We start from the raw sequence: 22,722 nt of genomic DNA, 5'->3' as shown, positions 1-22,722 counted from the left end.
TGCAAGTCCTCTAGTGGAGTCTCTTAATGGAAGAGCAGTTATTAGGCCTGGTGAGCCCTGGGCTCTGATATCCTGTTCCCAAGGAGCTTCAAGTCCAGGCTACCCTAGTTGTACTAAATGTGTGTTTATAATGTAGATCACCACTGCCCATTTGTCATATAATAATAAATAATAATAATAATATTAATAATACCACCACTTAAACTGGGAGTCTCATAAGAAATATTCCTTTTTCCCTTCAGAAATAAGTTAGGCTGATAAAAAGGAAAGTACATCTCAGCACAGAACAGATGACAATGGCATTAATCAACTCTCAAGTGAGTATTTTTTTATTTGAGAGATTTCTGATATTTTACATTACTATTGAGACTACAATCAAATAAATTTAAAGGCCAAATTCTGTCTCAAAAACAAGTAACTGCCTCTCCTACCAGGTCACATAGTGAACCCTCTCTTGCACAAAATTTACATTCACCAATATTATGAATTATGCATATCTAAAAAACAGAATTGGGCTGTGATATTGTGTCTTATGAAGGCACAGTCAAAAGATTGCAATACCCAAGATATCATTCTTGATAACCACTGGAAGCCAAAGGTGGTACATTATTACAGGTCAAAACTTTGTTTTCTTTGTAACTACACTAATTTTTTAGTGTAGGGTAACTGCCATATTTACATTCACGTTTTATTTAAATAACATTTTGTTTGGGGACAAATACGCAGAAAACAATAATTACATAGACAATGCAACACAAGAAATTAAGTCAAGTTTTGTATCATACAATCTCACTGTACAAAAGCAAGTTGGCAAAGACTTGTGGATAAACCTATATTACAAGAGAACTTTTTTTCTGTCGATTCTGTAGCATTTCTGAAGACATCATGCTCTTACCCAGAACTGTTTTTTTGCTATTTAGGGACAATAGAGAATTATTTGACAGAAGTTTTAGTGTCAAGGTGGATGATTCAATTTTGATGCTGGTACATTAGGCATAGTTTTGGAGATATAAATAAAGAACTCACATTCAAAAGTGACTGTTTCTTTTGAGTAACTTGTTTTTAAGCTTTTCTGTATGAGAAGTGTGAAACCTCATTTTATAAGTCATGTGTATGTTCAGATGCAGTAAAATTTGACAAGAATTACAGGTACTCAGCAGTGATGAAAGCGAAGTTCATGTTGTCTAAAACGGAGCTTTTAAGAACAGAAGCCCCCTAAACATCCCTTCAAATTACTAAGGTTTATAGGTATAATTAAATTATGTTATATATGTGTGTATGTGTTCTTGTCTGTGTGCACCCTTGTCTGTACGCACCCCTGACACCACATCTTTTAAAGCTGAGCAATTTTAGCCAAAGCTACAGAACTCTTAGTGAGGTATAAAACTGAATTACCCATAGATCTTTTTAAGCATGTCCATAAAAGAGCATATAAATTAAACAAAACTGTGCCTGCAAAAATCAGGCACTGAGTTTTCTTGCTTTTGTAAAGTTTCATTAATATATTAATAAAGGTTTTACATAATTTATACACTCAGATATATACATATATTTTATCTGTAACGTGTGCTTACATACATACAAATGCACGCATGCAAACTTATGTGTACACATACCACACACACACTCACATTCCCTTTCCTGCACACATTCAAGTTCTTTATCTTTAAAGAAAATGCCACAATTTCATAAATGCTGGAATTTGTTCCAGGTTCTTATATGACTTTAGACTTACACAAAAAGATAACTTACATCTATTGTATATGGAAAAAAACTCCGGAATTTACAACCAAATTTTAAAAAGAATGAAAGGAGGAGAGAATGAAAGGAGGAGAGAACGACAGGAGGAGAGAACGAAAGGAGGAGAGAACACGCACACACCCCTCACGCTACCAGCTTTCCAATTAGGAATCAATATATTGGAATGAATCTGGTATAAATGAAATATTCAGTGGCAGCTTTTGTATTTTTAACAATAAATGTGAATCTTTTGGAAGTTAAATTAGTACCAGCTTATGGTGAGCAAAAAGTTCTTTGCTAGACAGGTCACTGCTGAGCCCCTTTCTTCTTTTGCTCCAGCTCCTGCAAGCGTTCCTCCCTGCACTGCGCATGCTGTGTTCCCACTTTGTGGGCTGTCTCGGTGGCTGTGATGTCAATCTGTGCATATCGGGATGATCCACTCCCTGAAACACCAAACAAAATGGTATAATAGACTATACCACACAGTCCAGAATAAGACTGACCGAGTGTTAAGCTATTGAGAGACTTCTTCCTTGGATTTTCTATGTGGATCTTGGTCTGGCATTGCAGCAGTCTCTATAATGGAGTAAGGTGATAAACACAACTAAAGAAGCTTTGTTATCTAGATATTTCAGGTATTTGCTTTTCATCAAATAAGAATCTGAAATGCTTGTATTTTTGCTCCAAGTTTTAGTTTTCACCCCTGCTCCTCCCAGTAGACGACAAAATTGAACAAAATGACAATTTAGTCCAATAATTGGCAATGAGATAGATAAAAGCTGCTCAGCCTGTTCAAGAGAAGAACAGTTCTGTGAGGGTGCAGACATACAACTCCAGAAGCTGGAAAAACTTTAATATGAAAGATTAAAATAGTTATTATCAGCACCTTCAAAGTTATACAAGTTGAGCATGGGTTAGCGTTTGACATTTAAGAAAGTTCATGTCAGTTTATGGAAATAAATCTCTTCATTCTTAATGCCTTGGTTTACTGTCTTTAAAATAAAACATCACTCTCATATCTCAACAGGGTGTTATACAGAGATCTATATTTATTTAAAAAAAAAAAAAAAAGAGTGCTAGCATTTCAAAATTGTAAACATGCTGATATTAAAGGTATTAAAATTGAAATATCAGTAGCTGAAAATTAAGCATGGAAAATCTATCAATACTAAGGAATTGAATGCCAAATCCTGATTAGGATTAGCTGTCTGTAAGGCATTCCTCCTTACACCTCTAAATGACCGTACATGGTAGTTATAATGCAGATTTATGTGCTAATTCTCCAAATGAAGCATTAGAAGTAAAAACCCATATGCAGACCAAAGAATCAGGGGGTGAAAGGGAATCAAATGCTTCTGCTAGCTTCCTCTCTGCAGCCTTTTCACATGGAAAGCAGACAGAACACCATATTTCTGTTCTGAAGCATTTGCTGCATGGCTCTACAGGCAGTGTCTTCTTCAGTACCTTTAGAAGCAAGCCTTGTACACCTACACCCACAACCCTGTCTCTGAAGCCAAGCAAGGAAAATTAAACAAATGCAGTCCTAATACATGCAATGAAACTCTTGAGAACACGAAGCAAATTACTGTCTGTCAAACTCCGCAGACATAGAAATGTTCACTTTAGGATTGCATATACAATGCACCTGTCAGAGGGATGCAACATCTTATAGAACCTTGTTAGTTCAAAATCTTTCCCAAAAGAGTCAGCAGCTACAAGAAGTGCTTCACAAACGTACCTGGGTACAACTCCACAGTTAGCCAGAGGCTAAATGGGTAGATGAGAAATTAAGATTCCCCATACCATGTACATTCTGCGTTACTGCATCCTTTGCTGTTTAAATAGTACTGTAGACTTCCTTACCTCTTATGCTTGTGGTAGGTTCTTGAAGTTCCAGTTCCATGTAATGAAGTTGTTTTTTGGAAGTCGGACTGACAGGAATATTAACATAGGTGGCTGTCTCACTGTGGGGTCGATCTGATGCAGGTACATCAGCTGAATAACCTACTGCCCCTTCTAAAATAAATAATATGTTATTATAGACACTGTGATGACCAGTGATCAATTTCATAAAACACACTGTTCTGCCAAATATTCTGAAAGAAAACATTTAGCAGTAACAACACAGCTCACCAAATGGTATATTTGTCAATCCTAAATGGGACATGAGAAGACCAAAGCTTCTACAGAAAATATTGTCAGAGACCGATCAAATCAGGATCTACACAGAAGACCACAGACCACTGCCTGTGATCTCATTGGGTTGTGTCAGAAAACAAACACTGCACAGAAATTTTCTAACAGATGCAAGGTATGCAACATTACTTCACAAGGCTATCAGCTACAGCTCAGATTAATAAAGCCTTACATGAAGCAGCCTGTTCTAGGAAGATATGGACTATTATAGCACATGCAAGAGAGCACCCAAAACCAGTAGAAGTTCAGAAAGCATGTCACAAAAACAGAGACTGAAGAACTGCTTAAAACAAGGGAAAGGCAATCTTGTGCAGACAGCTTTCCTAGCAGGACTGATGCCAAGTGGGGACAGATCAAGTAATAAAAGATTTCAACTGTAGAAAAAAAAAGAAAAAAAAAAAAAAGTAAATTAGACAGTTGGAAATATATCTTTAATAGTTAAGATCACAAGAACACTAATGATAATCCCACAGAAGCTGAAGAATGTCTGTGTCTAGAATTGTCTGAAAAAGAGAGATGTTAATGCCTACCAGGAAATAGTTCTCTATAGAACAATTGTGACTTAAAGGAGACTATATTGTCTATTGGATGACTTCTCAAGACCCCCTCTAGTACTATTTCCAATTATTCTAATCTTGTCAGAAGTGAAACTGAGAGAAGATAAAAGGTTAATGTTCCATTCACTGGCCTGCCAAGCATTTCAGCCTTCAAACCCCACCTGACATCAGGCACCTACATCAAGCTTTTCAGTCTTGATGAAATACCAGCAGAAAGACTTCCCAGAATTACTTGGGCTATAGGAGACCCAAATACAAAGCTGTATTCTGTCTGTGCCTAGACAAGGCTTTGAGTCCCACCCTTACGGTACTATTCAGAAAGCCAGTTATCACCTGTCTGCCCAGGCCTGTTGGAGTTCTTACCATTAAACACTTTCTAGGGCGATGCTAAAGCTTACAGTACCATGGCTGCTACATTCTCAGAAGGCATGGGTAACTTAGAATTCATAGTTCAGGTCAGCACAGAGAGATGACAAACTGCAAGTTTACACATTCATCACCAGGATCACCAGGATCCACCTATGCACACTCTCTCCCATCATTTGTTTTGTGAGTTGTACCCAACTCAGGTCACCTTATAGGACAAAATGGAAAGCGTTGTTTTGAGAATCACAGAATGGTTAAGGTTGGAAGGGACCTCTGGAGGTCATTCTGTCCAATCCCCCTGCTCAAGCAGGGCTACCAAAACCTGCTTGCCCTGGACCATGTCCAGACAGCTTTTGAATAGCTCAAAGGAGGAGGCTCCACAACCTCTCTGGGTAACCTGTGCCAGTGCTCTATCATCTTCACAGTAAAAAAGTGTTTCCTGATGTTCAGAGGGAACCTCCTTTGCTTCATTTTGTGCCCATTGACTCTTGTCCCATCACAGAGCACCACTGAAAATAACAAGGTTCCACTCTCTTTGCACCGTCCCTTTAGGTATTTATATATTGATAAGATCCCCCCTCAGTGCTGAGTAGAGGAAGGACCACCTCCCTCAACCAGCTGGTCATGCTTTGCCTAATGCAGACCAGGATACAATTAGCCACTTTCCTGGCAAGGCCACACTGTTGGCTTGTGTTTGATGTGGTGTCCATCAGGACCCCTAGGTCCTTTTCTTCAGCAGGTATTGGTGCCTGGGTTTGTTCATCTCCAGGTGCAGGACACTGCACTTCCCTTTGTTGAACTTCAGGTTTCTGTCAGGCTAGAATCCTGCTTCAGGTTCTCCAGATCTTGCATGAAGACTCTGAGCAGCTTGCCTGCATCAAGAGGAACTCTGTGCTTGCTGGGTTTTGGTTGTGACCAGCAGCATCATGTTAGGTATTCAATGAAGGAAGTCTGGGGCCTAGAATTTGCAAGTAGCTGAGCAAAAGCCCTGAAAACATCAATGATATTTACACAGTACAATCACACGATAAAGATGCAGATGTGTAGTCCTCAGTGTCCCAAGAAGTCATAATTTAACTAATAACTAAGCGAGTTACTGCCACTGCCTCGTACTTCAGGTAGTGCCAGGAGGAGTGCTCCATGGCCTGCAGAGGTCAGTAAGTACTTAACATTAAAATGCCTCTGTCAAGTGAGTTTCCAGAGAAGATGGGTTTTGACTGTTGTTACTGCCTAAATGCCATCATCCATTACATTTTATTAAAAAAAAAAAAAAAAAGTTTGTTAAATATATTTTTATAAATACAATGATCACTACTGATTGGTTGCTATTGCATTTTAAAGCAATGCATTTCTGATTTTCTTTCTTCCATGTTTATCTTTGGCAACAGCCTGGGGGAAGGGAGAGATGAAGGGGGGTTGTTTTTGCTTTTTAAAACATTTTGGTCAATGAATAATGCTAGCTTTCTCCAGAACCAGATCATAATAATTCCACAACTATATATATTTACATATATCTGAGTAAGCTGGTGGAAAAACAGTTGTCATAAGCAAGCAGAAGACTCAGTGCCACAAGCTCTGTCTGTCATCATTTAAGAAAGGAGTACTAAATTGAAGGGGTAGTAAGATGCATATGTGTGGTTCATCAGCTGTTATGAAGGGAAGAAACTTGATCAAATTATGTTGACTTTCATTTATAAGGTCCATCTCAAATGGAAATGTAAAATCCAATACCAAATAAGGCATCATAAATCACTCCTGTGTGTTCCCTGGATTGCAGGAGTGACAGCTTCTGAGTGCTAAGAACTAGAGAGAGGTCACCTTAGAGTCTGAGGTTAAGTTGGGGCAGAGGAGTGCAGAGGAAAAATGGTATCACTTTCAGGTTCTTCCTCTCCATGAAGTTCCCTTCTTTGTCCGCACATAATACTCATATCAAAACTTTATTTGTCCAAATCACTATTTCTCTTTTCATCCAATCCGGACTTTGTCAGGATATAAATGGAAAGGCAGTAGGTGGTCTTTTTAGAGCACAGAAGAGGATGACTTCCTATATCCAAACAGCAGCAGCTGTTAATAAAGGGGGACTTTTTCTTCTTCTTGGACTGCATTATGAACAGCAGAGAGAGCTCATACAATGTTGGGTAACAGTAAGAGTTGTCAGAGGTTACAGTAGGATCCACAATACTGTAATCTCTCTAGACTTAAGCTATTTAAATCAAAGGAATCTACTGTACATTTCAAAAATTTTAAAGACTTGTAAACCGACCAATTTTCTGACAGATTTTCATTTTTAAAAATAAATAAATGAATAAAAACAGGGACGTCCAAGAAGTAACCAACCAATTTCTGACCATCAGACAAGCTGTTGTTCCAAAGCAACTGAGTGAATGTTAAAAACAATAGGAAAACAAAAGCGAACTAAAAAACAAGAACAACAACAAAGGAGAAATCTTTAAGTCTGCACCAAACATTATTATCAGAAATAGCTAAATGATTCTGTCTTGAGTATTTCAAATGAATTTGGCAGATCCATAGCACTGAAAACGTGCACCCCAAAATAGTTAAAATCATAATCAAAAGACAATCGTAAGGACTGATACAGCGCAATAGCTATTAAGGAAAAGATAATTTTTGAAGTTTTTCTATACGCTATTAAAGTGATGTAGCAGGAGTTTAAGTCAAGTGCCCTCAAAGCTAGCTAGCAGGAAAACTAGCAAACTATAGGGGTAAATAGGTGAAAGGCTTTGGGAAGCTGAATGTCATATCTGATATTTTTTCTGAGAAAGGGAGAAAAAGTAGAACCAAAAGAAATATTTAAATCAGTAACAGGAGAAGCGTAAAAACAGGAAATGGAGTAGCATTGATAAGAGTGAAAAGAAAAAGAAAGGAAAGGCAAACATAGGTATGATTGTGGAGAGAAGAAGAGAATGATATTTGAAACTGGTGTTTCAGCCTTTCTTTCAACAAGTGTTGTTCGCAGAAAGAACACCAACACCCGAAGTTAACTGTGTGCACGTGTGTGCGTGTATGAACATACATGTAAAATTGACATGTTCAAAGGCCATCACCTCAGAAAAAATCAACATTTAGAAGAGCTCACAATATAAAAGCAAATAAGGAGAAAGAAACAGGAGATGTTAGTGTAGTCCTCTGATATAACTAGTTGCGAAGATCTTTACTCACCAGGTTCCTCAGGGCTAGTAGGAGTTCCAGGTTCTGAATGAAGTGTCAGCATCTCATAACCACCTTTAGGACCTAGAATACAGGAAAACCATCAATGGCTTCAAAGGTGGGAATCTGCTTAATGAAAACGCAATTTTAGGTTTGGACTTGTAACCTTCTAATCCAAATAGTCATACTGAAAAAAATCCAAGAAAGGATAACAGTGGCTAGTGTTGACTTTTCTGTGATGATATCAGAATTTTCTACAGAGAGCAACAACAAATAAATAAACAATAGGGCATTTTTAAAAGTATTCACACTGAAGGCCACTAAAGTCAACAGCATGTTTTGCTATACATTGATGCGGGAGCGGAGCTGTCTTGAATGCATGAATCAGGGAGAAGAGCGTGGGTGATCTTGGGAGCATCTGGAAGACTCTTGTTAAAATTCCACCTCCAGTATGATGGATAACTTCTTGATTTCTGACAAAGCTCTGTAGAAAGTGCCTAAACTAGCCCTTCCAAAGATAACTTCTCATTCCAAGTGCAAATCGTCATCTTTGCAAGAAGCCAGGTTGCACAACATCACTGGTGCTTCCAGAGCGCTAAGCTGAAAAAAGATGCTCGTGTTCCATTGTGATCTCAGACTCCACCCCAGTTCAAATAAGGCAAGCTGAAAAGCTATGCCCATAGTATGAACGTACTGGTATTAAATCTGAATGACAAATGCTCACAATTTTACCCGCTAACGTTGTTTTTCCCCCATTACCATAAGTATCTTTAAATGTGTTTGTTTTTTCTTTTCCAGCATCTCTTTGCTAGGGTACAAAATGTCTCATGGCCTGAGGTGGGTTTTTTGTTGTTGTATTGTTTTGGGGTTATGGGTTTTGGGGTTTGTTTTGTTTTGTTTTGATTTTTGATTTTTTTTTTTTTTAGTGGGTGCCCTTTGCTAAAGTGCTGACAACATTTTACTGCTGTGAATAAAATTACTGCCTATGCTCTGACACTTATCTCATCTGTCACTGCCTCTTCTAAACTTATCCCATCTGTCAATGCCTTTCTAACAAAAACCTGCAAAGCAAAAAACCCAAAGATATGTAAGTGTTACAATAGGGAATCAAATCATACATTACTTTTTACATTTTCTGAAGTTTAAAATATTTTAAGTTGAAATTAATTTAAACTTACATGCACACACACACACCTCATAACCAGTTGTACCTACCAGCTTGCAGACTGTGCCCTTTATGTAGTTTCAGAGACCCAGAAGCTGCCATGACAGAAGAAGCACCTGTTTTCAGAGAGATATTCATATTAAACCTAAATACCTGTTGCTAATATTAGATATCTGCTGTGCATCATCATTCTTAGTAAGTGTTTCTGAAACATCAAGAAAAATTCCAGTGAAAAATACAAGTCTCTGTTCTTCCTTCAAGCAGTATTTTTTTTTTTTTTGCAAAATTCTTTATCCTGAGATGATTGTGGCATTATAATCTAACTTTGTTTTTCTTGTTTTGGTTGGGTTGTTGGTTTTTAGAAAGAGAGGATGCCTTCTATAAAACTTTGAGATATCTGGCCTCCCTTTTCATGGTGACCTTACTCACAGAGAAGGTCATCTTCAACCGAGAAGTAAAATGGCAGTAAAAAACTGAGGAGTTGCCTTTGCAATCCATAACACAGCTTTGGTAGCCACAAAGTTAAAGCTGTCATTAAAATCTCACCAGACTGGATCCAAAACCTAACAAAATTAACGGGAATAACTGTATCTCAGTTCAGTAGTCCACTGTTCAGTGATATAAGAATACATGAATGGGGGCAAGCTGAAGGCTAGGTGAAGGATCTAGCTTTAGAGTGCTACAGCCAGAAAAGCTTTACCAAGGGCATGTCTGATGGCTCAGTCTTCTTTCTTCTGCCGTATTCAGATCATCATGAATGTCCCAAACACAATTCTAGATAAGGAAGCTTGAAGGACGATAAGCCAGCAGCTCAGAAACATACTAAGTGGTGCATGTTTGTCTGCATCCCCATATCCCTTCTTTACACAACCAGCAAACTAATCAGGACTATACCTACCTGTTCAGTTAGAATTATTGTTATCCAGCCATGAATTTCTTCTCTCTGCTGTTCTTACAATGAGTGCCTTAATCAAGGTGAGTGGCATTTACTTCCTGACATGAATAATTTCAAGGGAACTTCTTGTGCAAGTAAGTGGTACTTAACAGAAATGAGGTAGGAGGCTGTGCTTATGAGTAACCCTGCCACTGGTGACAGGGCAGCTATGCCACGTGCTGCTGGGTGCTTGGGATCAGGTATAAAATTAATACTGTCTTCAAAACTGATGAATAGTCTCTGAGCATGTTAGACACCTCTCTGCAAATTGTTTTTAAAATAGCATCCAAAAATTAACATAATTCATAAGCAACATGAAGAAATTCTGCTAGATAAATACAATCTCAAGTGCTTAAGAAACCTATATGACCTAGGAACCTAAAGAAAATGGCAATTCTTTATTTTTTCCCCTGCATAAAGTATATATTAATGGATTTTATTTTCTAATTGTAATCATTTTCATGCTTATGAAATTATTTCCACACTTTTATAAAATAAATCTAAATAAAGTACACATAATTTCACTTAATGAGGATGATAGGTTAAAAAATAGTGAACATATTTCAAAAGCACAAGACTGAACCAAAACCTTTGGTTTTGCATTTTTTGCTTTGTACTCAAAGGCATGTTTAGGGTAACACAAGGTTACAAGAATTTTCAAGCATGCCATCCTGAAAAAAACTGATTTTGTATTTTAACCAATGAGTTCAGATTGTAGAATCTTTATGTATCCTGAAGAGAGCTTAAGCACTAAAAATATTCTTTGAACTTTTGTTTTTAACAAGGCTGTTGATATAAATAAATACAAAAATAGGACAGAGAAGTATGACATCCTGGACTAGCTGATTTACTTGTATTTTCACTGTGACTGATTTTCCTTTTTCTCACCTCAGAACATTCTGTCCCTGCATTATTAAGTATATCTGAATATACTTCATGCAGCTGAAAGTCTCATCTCACTTTGAGAAGAAGACTACAGCTTTATGCTAATAGCAGCTTCTCCACAAAACTGGTATTTTTTTCCCCTCAAAAACTTTATGCAATTCAATAGAAATCATTCTACAGGAAATATGAATTTTAAAGCAACATTTTTAGGATTTGTGAAGAGCGCACACAACAGGAAAGGAAATTTACAACCATAAAGTGTTCCAGTCCATTTATGGTCAAGTTGAAATTTTCCGATTTGAAGCTGCTTTAAAAGAGCCATGTTAATGTTTCAGGGTTTGACCTGTTGCATTTTCCTCATTTTCAAATCTGGCAACTAACAAGTATTTACATAGTCAAATCTCTCATGGAATTCTTGTGAAGCTTTGAACTGCACTGTATAAACAGACGTCAACAGAGTTTGACCTATTTTCTTCCTTCTCCTTTACAGCTACCACATATACTGTCTTGTTTCTCATTTGTGAATCCTAGGATAACACTTGCAGGAACAGAAAAGCTAGCAAGATAGCTTCTGAACATCCAGTAGGAGACAGACAATCCCTTTCATTGTTGTTTTCATCTTACAAGGGATTGTTAAGAATAAATTTCTGCAGTTTCCTATGCCATCCAATTCTGTGTGGCTGACTCGTTCATGTCTTTGTTATAACTGAATAGTTCATCAAGAAAGCTATTTGTATTCTACTTCCTTCAACGTATAAGGAGACAATGATATTCAAAATGTAAAAAAAAATGAAAATAAGTTGCCTCCTTCCAGAATATTTTGCATTCCTACCTATGATTAGACTCAAAACTCCAGAGTAGTTCAGTGAAGACAACCACTATTTGAAAAGTTTTTTCAACTGTATGTTAATTTCTTTATGTGCACTCTTCAAAAAATAAGCACAACCTACAGCACACATACCACAAGAAACAGCCATGAAAATGGCTCTTATGGTTCTTGTAATGCTTAGCCCCGTGATGTATAGTGGACACTGTTCAGCATACAGTCCTTTACTGGCTCAATAAATGTATCATTGTGGATATTATTCTACAGCTGAAGAACAGATAACATATATCCTAAACAATTATGTTAATTATGAATTATTTCCGAACTAAGCAACAATAACCAACTCAGTATGAGCCAAATTCTTCTTTCTCACCACTCTCAATTAATTCCTTGAAACTCCTAAGCCTGGAATAGAAGCATCAAGCTGAACATGTTTGCAATAAAAATATTAAAAATGCCTGCGAGAAAGCCTGTTTTTCCATCATAAAAGCTAAGCTGTCAGACAGACAAGTTCATTTTCAGCATCCATCAACCATTATATACTTAATTTTATTCTTTTTTCTAATCTCCCTTGACTCCCTATCTACCTAAGAATAATGTAATAGAGATGCTGTGTTCATAATCAACACCCTGACTTTTCAGCTGAATTCCAATCCACAGCATTGTTTTATGTTTATTTCTTAATTCAGCCTCTCAGAACATCTTCAGTCAAGCATTGTGTAGGTATTACAACAAAGAGACTGACAGATAGCAAGAGCGTCTGTCACAATGCTGATGAATTTGCTCATTTACAATATGGAAAAAAAATGGAACTGTTCAGCCAAAAAATAAAAAATAAAAGAAATTTAAGAGTCACAAAACTTTACAATATTCAAGTATACGGCTTCCAAAAGAGAATATTTTTTGACTTATTTTCCCACTCAGCTACTGATTTTTGTAATACCAGAGCCTGCAGCACAGAACAGGGAGACCAGAGCTTCCACTTCAGATATTTAATCTGGGTGTTAAAATGCCTGAGGCTGGGTCTAGCTCCTAGGAATCGCTGGACATTTAGACTCCCTGGTGTTGGGCAGGGGCTAAAGTTTCTGAAAAATAATGCACACAGCCTGCATGAAATGCTTTCTCCAGGGACTGCAGAGGATCCCTAAGCACATCTGCAACCCCATTCTCAATTTTGCTTCTCTAAATAGGAGGCTTGGGAATCAGACTGCTCAGTTGACTTGGAAAGGTTAGCAATGAAGGACAGAAATAGTGGCCTTTTTTTTCCACAGAATAACCTAGTGGTTTAAATGTAATTGATAAAACAGAAGATCTGTGTCTGACTTCTACTCAGCTAAGAAAATTCAAATATTTTAAATGAGAGCATGAAGATGACAGAAGTAAGGGATGAATGATCCCATCTAAGTTGTTACTATGAACTAAAAAAGAGCACAAGATTTAACTGACAGACCTCAGTTACAGCAAGAAACACCTCAACTATTCAGAAATGCATTCTAAATGTAAGAACAGTAAAGGACTTCAGACAAATTAGACGGATTAAGAATTCTCACTACAGAACACGCTAAACAAACACCTAGCAGACACATACCCAGAAGCACATCCTAGCCTTGGGACAGAGATTTGAACTAGACAAGCACTTGAGCCTTGTTTTTCCTACTCCCTGTAAAACACGTCACAGTGATTTATAGCACCAGAAGGACAACCAAGAGAGAAATGAGCTCTTTAGCTGACCATCCTGTGACGAAAAGTGCTGTCCTTTGATTCCAGCTCTCAACGCTGAATGTGCACTTCATTCATGATCCCTTAATTCAAAATACATATGGAGAATCTGAGAAAATGACCTACGTGTACATCTCTGACATTGTATCCACTAGATCAAAATTTCTTAAGCAGTCATGAGAAACTCCGTATAGCCTCTTGAGAGCTTAGACCAAAAGGTACTTAACCTAGGTGTCTCCACAACCCAGCATTCTCAGAAATCAGGAAATCTGAATCAAATTCTCATCTCCTGTCAAGGTATTTTAATGTCCGTAACGACCATAACTATAACCTACTACACTTAAGAGCAGGCATATCCACATCATACAACTCCAAAGCATCTCTTATCTTGATTTCTATTATAAAGTTTTAACAATGGGAACACTTTAATCCTACAAATGCAGGAAATCAATTCTGTCTCTCTTTCTAATCAATCTTTATAAAGTTATTTATAACAAAGGCAACAGAATTATTTAAATCTGGCTTTAATGATTCACCCTGATTTTTTTATCTAGTAATACAATTCAGAATTGTTGCCATATTTATGAACATTTTCCAGCTTGCCATTAGAACTAGACACATTTCTCTGAAGTAGCTTATTTTATTGCCCGGCATACATAACTGAGAGTAGCAGGAGAATATCATCCCCCACACTCACAAGCAATATACTGACACACATTTAAACAACTTATCCTGACTCTGTAACTCCATTTGTTGGTACAAAACTGAGGCACTCAAGAGCAAAAATTGTTGAACAGTTCAAGTGGACACCAGTAGCACTAAAAGAGGTGTGCTGGCGTTTGTGTTTAAAAAAAAAAAAAAATGTAAACTGAAGAATATGAAAAAAATTACATGAAAAATGTAAATTGAAGAATAAAATTCTACAGGTATACATAGTAACAGAATCACATGAGACTATTTGAGAGCTGAAGACTCCACAAAGACAGTTAAAAACTTCAGCTTCTGTATCCACCTAAAGCATTTTATATGCATTGCAACAAATAGTCGTTTCTTTTCCTAGTGTACCAGATATGAAAAACAACCCATTTTTTCAGCATTGCATCTTCCCTTTTTGTTGATCTTAAAAGCTGCCTATCTGCATTTCCAGTTTGCTTTTGATAATTTTTTTTCAAAACATCTAACTCCTTCACCTGCATGAATACCCTGAGATCAAGTTCTCAGCAGATCTTGTTTGCATGCACACTTAATTTGCCACTGACCTCAGTGTAGAAATAATATTGTACCCACCACACCTAGCTGTAGATGCAAGTTCCCCTACATTTACACACACATCATAAGAATTGCTGTGGTTTCCTTGAGTTGATTAGAGGACTAGAAACCTGAGTATTAGATAGAAAAATAAAATTAGATGTAATGATCCAATTTGTGCTTCTACTTAGACCTCTATAAATCAGGAGTAATTCCACTGACTCAAGTGGAATAACTAGGAATAAGATCTGCTACATGCTTCTGGATTTTCTCCTGCTAAGGCAAACAAAGGAATAGAATTACTTATGACCTTCTCCAAAGACATCTCCTGATCCTAGGAATCTTACTGGATTTGTTCACACAAGCATCAGTTAGCTACTTTTTTTTTTTTTTTTTTTTTTGTAAGATTTTTTTAAATTAATAAAGAAACCCAAGCACAAGGTAGTGTTCTCTTTGAAGTAGGGTACATGATAAATTCAGTGGATCTATTGAATAATCAAGTAGATAGTTAATGAATACAAAGATATTTAAGAAACTAAACAACTTCCTTACACAGATCTCTCAAAGAATGAAATGGAGACAGTACACAAAAACAAGCATACTTAAAGCCTTACAAAATGTTATGTGTGAAGCAAAATGATGATATAATTTACTGACTGTGTCAGTCAACAGTTTCATGGGCATAAGAGAAGCCACACTATATTGACTCTGGTAAGGATCCATTCCTGTGGTCTTGTGTTATTTAGAAAACTGGTTATATACACAAAACATATAAATCAACCTTTCCTTTGATGTTAATATAGCCTAAAAGAACTTCATCCTGACTTCGAGAATGTAAGCAGGAAAAGCAATAAATAACTTTCTATAGAAACTGACAAGTTTGAATCTCTTTACATTATAAAATGAAGGAAACAGTCAAATACATTAATCTTTGCAACAGAAGATACTAGAGATTACATGTACTTCATAAATGTCAGTCTCAGGAATAGCAACAGCAAAACCTACCACAAGCAGGATGCTTCTCAATACAGTCTTTAGTTCTATTTCCATAAGTCTGCTGTTTTGCTGATCACCATTTGGGACCATTTGGGCATTATTTTTTAACAAAACAAGTAACTAAGTAGTTCCTACCTGGTATAGCTGGTAAGACTCCAGACTGTAATATTGCTGATCCCTAAAGAAAACAGAAAATTTTAGAATGAAAATCTTTAAAAATTAAATTTTAAAAATTAAAAAAAGTATACAAAGTATAGGAAGAATGGCAGAAAAAAACACTCCACCATCACAAAGTCTTAATACATGCTGTTCAAATCCGGAACACAAGCAGGCAAAAGTGTGCATACCTGGAGGTGTTTAGAACAGGCATAAGTTGTGAAACCCTCGTGTACCTTAGTAAAAGCAAACTAACTTTGCTAACTTTTTGTTTTGGTTGCTTTGCAACAGCTGGAGCAAGCACAATGAGGCTTAGCACAATTGAATCAGTCATGAACCAACCTACAAAAAGCAACAAAATTTGGTATTCAGACACAGCTAGCACTGAGTTGGAGTAACAGATAAAATAATTACCAGATTAATTAAGGTCATGTCTATATTTGCTTAAAATGGTAGGTGCTGTGAGCAGACCAAAGTTGAGTGTGCTTGTCCCAGCTGCACAAAACCAGCACATTTTATTTTGGAGATCAGACTGACTTCAGACTGCCTTCAAATTCCTCAAGACATCAAGGTATTTCTCTAGAAAAGCTTTGAGCCATCTCAGTTACTTTACGTTACTGGTATCAGTACAGTGGCAGCTGAGGCACATCAAAGCAGGCAGCCTGAGTACCAGTGCCCATCCACACCCAACAGTAAGCACGTTCCAAAATATGCAGGCCACATTTTTCCCAACTATGCTACGTCATTCAAAGATGATCTGGAGGATGCTCTGGCACTTTGATCTCCAGACAGCATCAAGGCTGCTCCTACACTAAAACATCAATGTAGGCTATGAAGCCAGCATGTTCTGTGCTGCAGACCACCACTCTGCCAAGGAGATCTCTTTTACTTCTGGGATATTCACAAGAGCAATAATTCATCATCACGATCTATTCTTTTTGATTAATAAATGCATCTTTTGGACTTTGAAGTGGAAAAACACTCTATGCTTCCTGGAGCTGAGCAACAACACTGCTCAATTCCAAAGCAGTAAAATTCCATTTTATGTTAACACCTGGCATCGGTTTTCTTAATCTAAACACACAGACTTTCTTGTGACCTCTGATATGTTTCCTACGCTTTCCTATGAACTGGTAGCTTTTGAGAAGCTATCAGGATTTTATATATACTACTTATCTTCACCTCTGTACAAGCACTGTTTACTGTTTTAACTTCCCCAAAATTTCTCAATAGAAAACAAAATAGTTTATTTATGTACTAAAAAGTTCAAGCCATACTAATTCCTGCACAAAGTCTTCTTAAGGCAAACTTATTAAGATGTAAATCTTATTACATAATGCATTGCTGAATTCAGAACAAGGTGACACCACTGAACAGTGAGATGGAAGGAAAAGAATTTCACGGGATTCATTCTAGCTGAAAAACAAAATAATAATAAAATAAAAATCTAAGCACAGAAATTCCCAGAAGCAATATTTTCTGGGAAATTATGTGTCAGGATGCTTTCAAGTGGTGATGTAGCTTCTGATTCAAGAATCAGAGATTATTTTCTTGATGGTATATTAATCACTTTAAGCCTTCCTTTTGTTTACTACTTCAAAAAATCTCTTTTTCTGAGCTGCCTTCCATTTTTCAGAAACTATAAATGTGACATACAAGAAAAACTGTCAGAGTTAGCAACTCTATCCAACTTCACTTAATGCAAGTGGAAAGACTTTGGCTTTGATGGAACTTGCATTGAAGTGGGAAAAGATTAGAAAAGATTACAGTGATTCTGCTTCACACAATAAAATACACATTAAAAGAGCTTCATTGGACCTTTGGGGGTGTAAGGATTTTTTTTTTTTGAATGCCATTTTGATATCTGCAACATAAAACAGCCTAGAATAGTAGCATAGCACACATCAGACAGGAGACCAGCCTGATCCTATTGCAGACATGGAATCTCCAGCCTCAGTGTTTATGGAGTTTTTGTGCTAACAGTAGGTTTTAACATAAGAGACGCTGAATGTGAGCAACTGTTTAGAGTGGAAAGGGGGTGGAGGGATCAGAAACATAGACAAGATTTCATTTCTGAAACAACAACAAAAAAATCATCCTGCAGTATTTTGGAAAAATAAAAATAAAACATTAATTTAACCATATGGAATGTTGTTTGTTCCTACAGTTACTGTGTGCTATCACAGAAGATGCTGATTTCAGCAGGGGGGTATGCATACTTATCTGCTCAGGTAACATACAGAAGACTTTGGAATCCAATGTGAGCAATATCATGTATATTTAGTTAACATACTTTTCTGTTGCAATAGAATTTCTACATTTTTTGTCTCTTTTTTTATATCAGACTTCAAAAATACATTTCTCCTGTCTCCAATAATTTATTATGGGTATGTTAATATAGAATACAAAAAAAAAAAAATCCTGACTTTTTTGTGTCTGTGGATGTAAAACAGATTATGGTGTCTTTACGGTAATACCTGCTAGTTTAGTTAATGAAATAGAAAGCGTCAGACTGCAGTGCTGAACCACATGAAATTCAAATCTTGCTAATGAGAAGGGGTCTCACAACTTTCTTGCAGTTTTTTTGCTTTTACAAACAAAGGAGTATTTTTGTAACTTGTGGGGTAGGGGAGAACCATATGTTTATCATTTCACAAAGTCAATCACAAATTGTTTGGGGAGGAGAAAAAAGCCTTTATCTCCCCTTTTGCCCCTAGACTCATTATCTGTACAGCCTTGCTGTCATTCAGGGCTTGTGCTTGATGCATGAAACTAGATAGCAAGTCTGAAAAATATTTTTAACTCTTTTCCCATAAATGCATTGCACATCAGAATATCATAAACTATGGTAAAAACATGGATAGAAACTTAGGATAGAAAGCAGAAAACCTGAAAGAAGATGGAGAACTCTTTAAAGAAAGAAGGCACTCGTTTATTCTTTGAGCCTCCCAGAGAGAACTCTTTCAACAGTACAGACCTTACAAGCAACAGTGACGCAAAGAAACAAATAAACTGAAAATTTTTACTAGAATAGGTTTTCTCCTCAATTTATAGCAAAGTTATTGTTTGCAAAATAGCATTGGCTCCTACATGCTAAGTAGCTCTGTTTCCCCTGTAAATCCAAATTGTAACTACTTGATTTACTTGCAAATTAATTTTTGCTCTTTTTCCATCCTCTCATCATTGCATAAGTATAGCATTTCTGCAAGGAACAGAAGGATTAAAAAGCTAGCAACACTGAGTGTTTCAGCTGCAGAAACTTTGATTTTTAACTCACATTAAGCAGCACAACTCCAAACAAAATAATAAAATCAACAGGGAGTTCAGACCTCTGAATGTTAGTGCAGCATTCAAACCATCACTTTTTATTTATTCTGTGCATCGTATGTTGTGTGGAAATAGCCAAAATTATAGAGATGTCACTGTTAACATATGCACAGTTTGTTCAACAGTGGAGTCCTATTTCATGACTGGAATTCCTAGTCACTCTTACAAAATAAATTCTAAATACTTTTTCATTAAAATGTATGGGTTAGGTGGGTAAGATAAGAAAACTGATGAAAGACTAGACAAATAATATCAAACAAATATACCTTCAAACTCATTATTAGAAGATTAGATCACACCTGATAAAAAGATGCAAAAGGGCTGGAAGAAGTTAGATGGGTGAAATTTCATCAGATATGGGACACTGATAAAATATTGTTGGAATTATAGTGAAGAGATGGAAGACAACAAATAAACAGAAGAATCAGATGTGATTAGATTTAAAAAAAAAAAAGTCAAAGATAATAACAAAAAAATAAACCAATCTTTTGTCATCAAATGATTTTTCTAGACTATAAAGTTGTTGTTTTCATTTTCATTTCACTGCACTTATTCTATTATTTCTGCAACTACAAGGCCTCCTGCCACAATCGTTAAGAAGAAAGAGCCTCCACTAACTTACAGTGGCTGCTGCTGAGGCAACCCAGTAGAAAGAATGAGATTAGAGACTTAAAAGTTATTTTTATTCTACATAACAAAGACAAAACATGCTTTGGTCTGCAGGAAACAAAAATTTAAATTACTATGGCATAATGTACAGATGTAAGTGCACGACTTTCATATGCAGAGTATAATACAGAACTCAAACTACCATTAAGCCAAAGAAGAAAATGAGTAAGTGACCTCACTCATATAACATGCTTTTGTTATGCCTGATATGATATTCAGACAATAACTAATGATGAGAGTGCCTAAATCCTGGAAATCTACTGCTACTTATAAAATAATTTAGGTTAAACATCATTCTACTGTGGATTCTTTTATCTTGACCCACGAGCTGAGTGCTGAAATATGTGATGCATGGTTGTTAGTTCAAACAACCTCACCACTACAACACCCACAGTAAACGGATATGTACCACTTGTATATCACACATCATGAACTACATGTCCAGGGCTATTTTAACTCTGGTAGTGATCTGGCTGCTGTCAGATGACATTCATTTTTGATGTTCTGCTTCCACATAACTTGGGTAGGGTTCAATGATAGATGTTAGGAGAACCACTAGTTTGATACGCTGGATCATTATTCACAGATTAGCTCTGTTGCCCTAAACAGCTGAACAGAATCTAAGCTTTGGCATTTATTTGTGTGTGTGTCTGTGTGTGCAAGTAACCATCATCATTATTTTTGCAATCAAAAATTAGTTATTTTTTCTCATGTATATTTGATATATCTCTCCCCCTTTTTTTGTTTCATTTGATTTTATTGTTTGATTCACTTTAATTTCCATGAAATACATGTTTTACTAAATCAGCCCTCATTTAAAAAAAAAAAAAAAAAGCAGAACAAATACTGTTCCATTTAAAGAGCAACATGTCTACATTTCTTTACATAAACAAATCACTCTTACAGCTAATTCCTCCTCCTACTGGCTCCAAGGGTATAAAACATATACATTCTAAAAGAGACAAAAGATTTTTGTTTCATATTTTTAAACATGGCTGATAAAAAAGGAGGAAGCCATGCTTCCAAGAAAGAGTAGATCAGCTTCTGTAGTTTGCAATGCTGAGCTGGTCTCCATCATCACTGGCAAGAGAAATGAAATGCCATTTGCCTGATTACTGTCAACATTTCAGACACACCTCATCAGCCGCAGCTTATGTCATTCCCTTTGTGTATCTTTGGAACTAAAGCTTTGCTTTCAGCTCATCTAAGTTTTTTATAGCTCCGTTATTCTGAACCTAGTAAGAGCTATATGTACAAGGGTTTAAGTGTCATTTGCATTTGTTTATGCATATCTATGAAGCTTTGCCACAGCCTGGATCCTCAGACTGGAAGAAAGGCTCAACATAAATGAGAAGACCCCATCTTCTTTTTTGGAAAGAGGAAACAGTGATAGGAGCAATTATCCGCAGTCAGATTTTTATCCTGCGCACATCAAAAATACGGTCATAATTGGAGAAGATGGATTGCAACACTGTCCATCTGCTTACTTTTCAAGAAGGTTATGATCTAAATTTTTTTCTCTTCTTCCCTCTCCCCCCCTATTTTTGAAGCCACTGTGCTTTATCAAGGCCATGCAAAACATCCAGTTTTTCAAAAGAAGACCATCAAAATCATGACTCAGAATCCATAGGTTGGTCACCGAAAAGAGAAAAATGAAACGGACTTCTCTAACAATAAACAAACATTCTCATGCCTGCTGTATACAGCTGACAGCCCTTCATCAGTATCCCTGTGATTGCTTCATATAGTTTGTATGTATAGGGAGGCAGCAGATTGCAGTTATGTTTATGACTATAGCATCTTGAGCTGTAAGCAACTTCGAAAAGGAAGCAAAGGATTCAATGGGAAATCCTGAGTGAGGATTTTGAAATTAGCATCACAAAAATATAAAATTGTAAACTGCTTTTAGAAAATGGAAAAGAAAATGCCTCGAACATGCCCAAAGTTCTGCAAAGCTCAGATACTTCAGCAAAAATAAATCAGTTCCTAATGAAACTCACAGCTAATGTACTTTTGTCATGAGGATTAAAGGCTATGACTTATTCTTGGAGCAAACCAAAAGAAAAGTTTAAAGCTGAAAATGCCTAGGCTGCCACAGGAAAAAAAGAGTTCCCAGGAAAGGTCAATAAATATGGACACGTGGAGCAACCTTTAAAGGTCATGTGTTTTGCTGGGCTGTTTCACAATGCCCAGCAGTTGATCAGGTTCTGAACAAACAATACAAAATTATTAAACTCTACAGTCTTTCGTAACTCCAAATGAAACAGAAACTCCGGACCATGGCATGCTTCAGGTGCAGGGCTCCAATTTCAGCCGCAACCTTCTGATTACTCAGCTTCATCTGTTGCAAGCCAACTGCTGGCTTACAGAAGGATTGCTGAAGTCAGTTCAGAAACATCTCAGTTTGCTCAGCCAAACCTAAACATCAGCTATTTTCTGAAGCATGAAGCTGATGATTTTAGTGGCACTGGCAAGCAGTGCCCTGTGTCACATTAAAATTTGTCTCCTAAAACCTGCAGAATAGTCACAACCCCATTAACCCACAGGTTAGAGGTATTGTTTAAACCGAAAGAGATGAGAAAGAATTAAAAGTATTGTTTAGTTCTAGTCCAGATCTGTGTACTGTTCTTGTATTTTTACAGAGGAACACTTCAGTGGTGACAATGAACTACCATGCCAGTTGCAGGCCTTTGTTGAGAGGGGCGCCCTGCTTCTTGCTGTGAGCGTCCCAGCCACCTGCAAATGTGAGCCGTTTGCCACAATACAACCA

General features: G+C 36.8%; 1 protein-coding gene across 3 annotated transcripts in view; it reads right to left on the bottom strand.

Moving 5' to 3' along the window:
• Window positions 1-313: 313 nt before the first annotated feature.
• Window positions 314-22,722, bottom strand: part of DOK7 (docking protein 7) — a 65,746-nt gene continuing 43,337 nt past the window's right edge. For all 3 annotated transcript variants that reach the window (XM_068679778.1, XM_068679779.1, XM_068679780.1), the window contains 5 exons: window positions 15,936-15,978; window positions 9,243-9,308; window positions 8,040-8,111; window positions 3,604-3,756; window positions 314-2,183 (listed from right to left, as the gene is read on the bottom strand). In XM_068679778.1, coding sequence (XP_068535879.1) covers window positions 2,047-2,183; window positions 3,604-3,756; window positions 8,040-8,111; window positions 9,243-9,308; window positions 15,936-15,978 — 471 coding nt within the window. In that variant the 3' untranslated portion in view covers window positions 314-2,046. The remainder of the gene's footprint in view (window positions 2,184-3,603; window positions 3,757-8,039; window positions 8,112-9,242; window positions 9,309-15,935; window positions 15,979-22,722) is intronic.

The sequence above is a fragment of the Anas acuta genome, chromosome 4 (genome assembly GCF_963932015.1).
Source record: "Anas acuta chromosome 4, bAnaAcu1.1, whole genome shotgun sequence".
NCBI lineage: Eukaryota > Metazoa > Chordata > Aves > Anseriformes > Anatidae > Anas > Anas acuta.
Note: the sequence above shows the minus strand (reverse complement) of the source record. Positions and strands in the feature narration are given on the sequence as shown.